The 5,890-nt window shown below is 33.9% G+C and overlaps 1 protein-coding gene across 1 annotated transcript; it reads left to right on the top strand.

The window, feature by feature from the left end:
• Positions 229-1,762, top strand: LOC104731099 (V-type proton ATPase subunit G2). The gene is made up of 4 exons (XM_010450365.1): positions 229-330; positions 763-860; positions 1,192-1,292; positions 1,392-1,762. Exons 2-4 carry the CDS (start codon positions 776-778, stop codon positions 1,533-1,535), a joined length of 330 nt encoding a protein of 109 aa, XP_010448667.1. The 5' UTR covers positions 229-330; positions 763-775; the 3' UTR covers positions 1,536-1,762.

Genomic DNA, 5,890 nt, shown 5'->3' with positions numbered 1-5,890 from the left:
ACAGTAAACACACACCCTACAAATTTTGCATGTCTAGAAAATTCATGAATAGCTTCTTCTCTTTTGGTGTCGTTCGTGAAAAAATAAAAAACAATGTTAGGGAATTGAACCTTTTTTTACTCCACGGTCCATTCCTTTATTTTTAATGGGCCTAATTTGAAAGAGTATAATGGGTTTAAATAGGCCCATTATTCTGATAGAAAAACAAATATATGTTCATCTCTCCATTCTTCTTCCTCCTCTGTATTGTATTCAATCTGTTGATCTGAACGCTGCATTCTTCATAGTTCTTCGACCGGTCTTTTCTCTCCATTTTCGTGCTTAAAGCAGGTAATTTTCTTCTCTTTGTCTCTCCTAGATTTCTGGGTTGATGATATATTTTCTTCCACTTCGCTGATTTGTCGCTAGATTTGTTCTCATTTCTCAACCAGTTTTGTGCAATTTTAGGAGTGTAGATCTCATTTGATCCAAATGTTAGATCAGAATTCTACTGGTATTGATTCTGAATTTGGTTGCTTGGCTGAACAGATCGATCTGCTTTGACTCTTCGAAAAGATTTGTGAATGTTTGTGATTTGAATCTGAATATATAAGACTGATCGCATCTCAATGTGTGATCATCCGATCACCGTTTTGGATTCATGTGTGTTGTTTTTGAACAAATGCGTAGACTTTTTTAAAGTTCACATTTTTTGGAGTTTTGTCATCTCACATAATTCATGTGATCTCAAACTAATTGAATGATCTGTACTGTTCTTTAAAGTTTTCAAGAAAACATGGAATCCAATCATGGAGGAGGGATCCAGCAATTGCTTGCTGCTGAACACGAAGCTCAGCAGATTGTCAATGCTGCTAGGACCGGTAATTTACAAGCTCTACCATTCTTATATTCTGATACAGTTACCTTCAATCTGAAACTGTAGAATCGCTAAAGGTCTTGCCTTTGATTGGTTTACTCGTCTCGTTACATGGTTTCTACATGAATGACTTGTATGCAAAGCCAGAGTTCTTCATACCGTGGATGTGCTTAAAACCATTATGATATAGTGTTAGGATCATAATAATCTTGGTGATACGAGTGATGACATAATGTACTTAGTTTGACTAGGATTTGATTGTAACACAGAGGTCTTGAGGGAATTTAGTTAGCTGCAACTTTTTATTGAGAATGTGCATATGGTTTTATTTCTAGCAAAAATGACAAGACTGAAGCAAGCCAAGGATGAGGCTGAAACAGAGATTGCTGAACACAAAACCAGTACAGAGCAAGGTTTCCAGAGGAAACTCGAAGCGGTAATACCATAAACTTTGATCTTACGCCACTAAAAATGTGTTCTTTTGGTTCTTCCGAAGACTTGTTTGTTGATGAGAAATCTTGAATGTGAATAACAGACAAGCGGAGATTCAGGTGCAAATGTGAAGAGGCTTGAGCAAGAGACTGATGCCAAAATCGAGCAATTGAAGAACGAAGCTTCGAGAATTTCCAAAGGTGTTGTGGAAATGCTTCTGAAAAATGTGACCACAGTGAACAACTGAAGTATATCACCAGGAAACCATCGACTGTAAAATGGTGTGAAGTGTAATTTTTGATTTGAGTGAATTGGTTCATTCCTTTCTTTATATTATTGTTTTGTGGATCACAGATTCGACTGCTGCTTTTAAATTTCATTTTGTGTCTTGAATTATTGTATTCATCTCTCTAGAAGTTGCTTAGGACTTCTGTGTTTGTAATAAGATTGAGAACAAAGGATCAATTCATTGCATTTTGTCTCATCAAGAAGATTGCAAAATAAAGAAAGATTGAAGGAAATCTTGTCCAAGTCAGTTTAGGTAAGTCTCCCGTTGACACTACCTAGCTAGGATATTTGTTAACTATATGGTTCTTCCTAAAAGTGGATTTGGATCCATGATGGGTGAAAGGCCATCCAAGATAAGCTAAACTAGTGATAAAGAAAATTGGCTGAAGGGTGATGATGATGATGAACGGTAGAGACTTGATGTAAATTAGTGAAGAATGTTGACGGTGAAATCGGTTAGAAATTCAAGAATTTGGAGGGCAAAGGATCACATACACTTGGCATGTGATTATGATCATTAATCTTGATGGTATTGGTGCTGGTCAATGGTATAAGTTTTTTTTAGCTCGTCTACGAGTTTTTGATATAATGACAATGCGGTACGGGTCCTCCCATCATTCTCGATACTCCACGAACTAAGTTCATGGCCTCTTTTGAATTATGTTCATGATTCTTGGTCATTTGTTGGTCTGGTTCAAGTATGATGGGGGTATGGTCGGTTTCTCTAATTCGTCGCCTTGTTATGAATTAGCAATCGCATCAGTTTTTTTCAATTCCTCACTATTGTAGTTTATAACCATGCATCGAGTGATGGAAACGTTTTTAAGTACTTACCTCTTGTCGAAAATTCCATTATCTTTTCCATGTAAATGATATTCAAATAGTTAAAATGTTTATTGGCATCATATACAATTTACTATTATCTCTGAAATTAAAGAAAATATCACATTTTTAGTTGTTATTCAAGAATTTATTTAAATTATATAAAAATGTGGATCTTTTCTAAAAGAAAATGGTACGATATTTTTATTCATGGGTTGATAATATTAACGAGAAACACGATCATTAAGGATTTTTTAGTTTTTTTTTTCTCATGTAAGAAACAAAACAATAGTAAAATTTGGGTAAAAAAGGAATAAAAGAATATAGAGTAGTAATAATAAAAGCAAAATAAAATAGACTAATAATATAGTTACATAGGTATACAAACTTTGCAGATGAGAAAAGGGAACTATCCGGTCCAAGCGTCTACACATTAAATAATTGACAGTTTCCAACATTATCTTAGTTTGTGTCCAAGTCCACGTACCAATGAAGTAAGGAAAAATATTTAGAGATATTTCCCTTATTTTTTTCTACAAAATTTACCTAAAAAGTTCAAAACTTGCAGCTTATAAAAACCCATCACTGCTTTTGCAATGTATCCATAGTGTATTTCCTCGCATCTACCATCCAGTCTCTACGCCTCTCTCTCTCTCTCTCTCCATCAAATCATCTTTCGTTCAGAATCTCTCTCATCAGTTCTCTCCATACAACACATGCATACACATACATACATGCCATCATCATCTTTTCTCATCTCTAGTTTTTCATCAGTTTTGTTTCAAAACTCTGTATCTCTCTATATACATACATACGAATCTCATAGATCCATATAAAACTGCTCTAACTGTTAGATGAGATCTAGGGTTTCTTTCTTTTCTTTCAAAATTTGCAGCATATTCTTCAAAATCATGCTTTCTCGCTTGCTATGTTCTAGATCCATGCAAATATAGGGTATATGTACATCCACACACGCTCGGACACCAGTACATACATGTCGTTTACAATAATACTCTCTACATATTTTGAATTGATGTTATAGGAATATATTTATGGAGAGAGCTTCCTTGAGTCCATTCACAGGTCGTGATATGATCCAATTAGCTTCCGACTCATTCATCCAAATACCGAGTCACCAAACTTCGAACTAGACTCGTTAAATGAATGAATGATGCGGTAGACAAATTGGATCATTGATTCTCTTTGATTGGACTGAAGGGAGCTCCCTTTCTTCTTTGTATTCCAATTTTCTTGATTATTATTTCCTGCGTTTAGACATGCTAGATCTGTTATACATATAGTCATAGTTTTATATATATGTAGGCTTCGTATATTTATTTCGAGTAAAATTAACTTCGTGTTTTATGTGTTTCTCTATGTTTCAGGCATGAATAGGCGAAGAAGATTATGACCAATTCTGGGTATATTCAAATTTTGTATCTCTAACTTTCTTCATATCTCTCTAGTCTTTATCTTAGCGNCAAGTATGATGGGGGTATGGTCGGTTTCTCTAATTCGTCGCCTTGTTATGAATTAGCAATCGCATCAGTTTTTTTCAATTCCTCACTATTGTAGTTTATAACCATGCATCGAGTGATGGAAACGTTTTTAAGTACTTACCTCTTGTCGAAAATTCCATTATCTTTTCCATGTAAATGATATTCAAATAGTTAAAATGTTTATTGGCATCATATACAATTTACTATTATCTCTGAAATTAAAGAAAATATCACATTTTTAGTTGTTATTCAAGAATTTATTTAAATTATATAAAAATGTGGATCTTTTCTAAAAGAAAATGGTACGATATTTTTATTCATGGGTTGATAATATTAACGAGAAACACGATCATTAAGGATTTTTTAGTTTTTTTTTTCTCATGTAAGAAACAAAACAATAGTAAAATTTGGGTAAAAAAGGAATAAAAGAATATAGAGTAGTAATAATAAAAGCAAAATAAAATAGACTAATAATATAGTTACATAGGTATACAAACTTTGCAGATGAGAAAAGGGAACTATCCGGTCCAAGCGTCTACACATTAAATAATTGACAGTTTCCAACATTATCTTAGTTTGTGTCCAAGTCCACGTACCAATGAAGTAAGGAAAAATATTTAGAGATATTTCCCTTATTTTTTTCTACAAAATTTACCTAAAAAGTTCAAAACTTGCAGCTTATAAAAACCCATCACTGCTTTTGCAATGTATCCATAGTGTATTTCCTCGCATCTACCATCCAGTCTCTACGCCTCTCTCTCTCTCTCTCTCCATCAAATCATCTTTCGTTCAGAATCTCTCTCATCAGTTCTCTCCATACAACACATGCATACACATACATACATGCCATCATCATCTTTTCTCATCTCTAGTTTTTCATCAGTTTTGTTTCAAAACTCTGTATCTCTCTATATACATACATACGAATCTCATAGATCCATATAAAACTGCTCTAACTGTTAGATGAGATCTAGGGTTTCTTTCTTTTCTTTCAAAATTTGCAGCATATTCTTCAAAATCATGCTTTCTCGCTTGCTATGTTCTAGATCCATGCAAATATAGGGTATATGTACATCCACACACGCTCGGACACCAGTACATACATGTCGTTTACAATAATACTCTCTACATATTTTGAATTGATGTTATAGGAATATATTTATGGAGAGAGCTTCCTTGAGTCCATTCACAGGTCGTGATATGATCCAATTAGCTTCCGACTCATTCATCCAAATACCGAGTCACCAAACTTCGAACTAGACTCGTTAAATGAATGAATGATGCGGTAGACAAATTGGATCATTGATTCTCTTTGATTGGACTGAAGGGAGCTCCCTTTCTTCTTTGTATTCCAATTTTCTTGATTATTATTTCCTGCGTTTAGACATGCTAGATCTGTTATACATATAGTCATAGTTTTATATATATGTAGGCTTCGTATATTTATTTCGAGTAAAATTAACTTCGTGTTTTATGTGTTTCTCTATGTTTCAGGCATGAATAGGCGAAGAAGATTATGACCAATTCTGGGTATATTCAAATTTTGTATCTCTAACTTTCTTCATATCTCTCTAGTCTTTATCTTAGCGTATGTAATCTTCTTAATTCCTAACCTGCGGCTGCCATCTTTCTAGGTCAACTGAGCAAATTAGGTTATAATTTTTTATTATATTACCAATTCTTAAGAACTGAAACGGTGTGTACGTATGTTCTTTCTTTTTTATTCTCTCTCTGGGAATTAGCGGTTGCAATTTACAAGTAGGGTTTTGTCTATTATTTAGATGGCTAGGGTTTAGCGTAATTAAAAATATTTTGTATGAAAAGGAAGAAGAAAGATAAAGTTTGGCGACAAACTCATGAGCTTTGTTTCTCTTGGGGCTTGAAGAGTTAATACTGCAGCAACAAGTTCCCATAATTTTCATTTATTTTACACTTCCCAATTATGGTCCTCCTCCCTCTTCAATGACATTCTTTAGTTTTTCTATAAAATATT

Source organism: Camelina sativa, chromosome 12 (genome assembly GCF_000633955.1).
Source record: "Camelina sativa cultivar DH55 chromosome 12, Cs, whole genome shotgun sequence".
Classification (NCBI taxonomy): Eukaryota; Viridiplantae; Streptophyta; class Magnoliopsida; order Brassicales; family Brassicaceae; genus Camelina; species Camelina sativa.
This window is presented reverse-complemented; position numbering and strand designations above follow the sequence as displayed.

Excerpts from the sequence above, each read along its gene's own strand:
- LOC104731099 (XM_010450365.1), top strand. The coding sequence starts at position 776 with ATGGAATCCAATCATGGAGGAGGGATCCAGCAATTGCTTGCTGCTGAA. Across the intron at positions 861-1,191 it reads TGTCAATGCTGCTAGGACCG|CAAAAATGACAAGACTGAAG; the intron begins GTAATTTACAAG and ends TTTTATTTCTAG. Across the intron at positions 1,293-1,391 it reads TCCAGAGGAAACTCGAAGCG|ACAAGCGGAGATTCAGGTGC; the intron begins GTAATACCATAA and ends TGTGAATAACAG.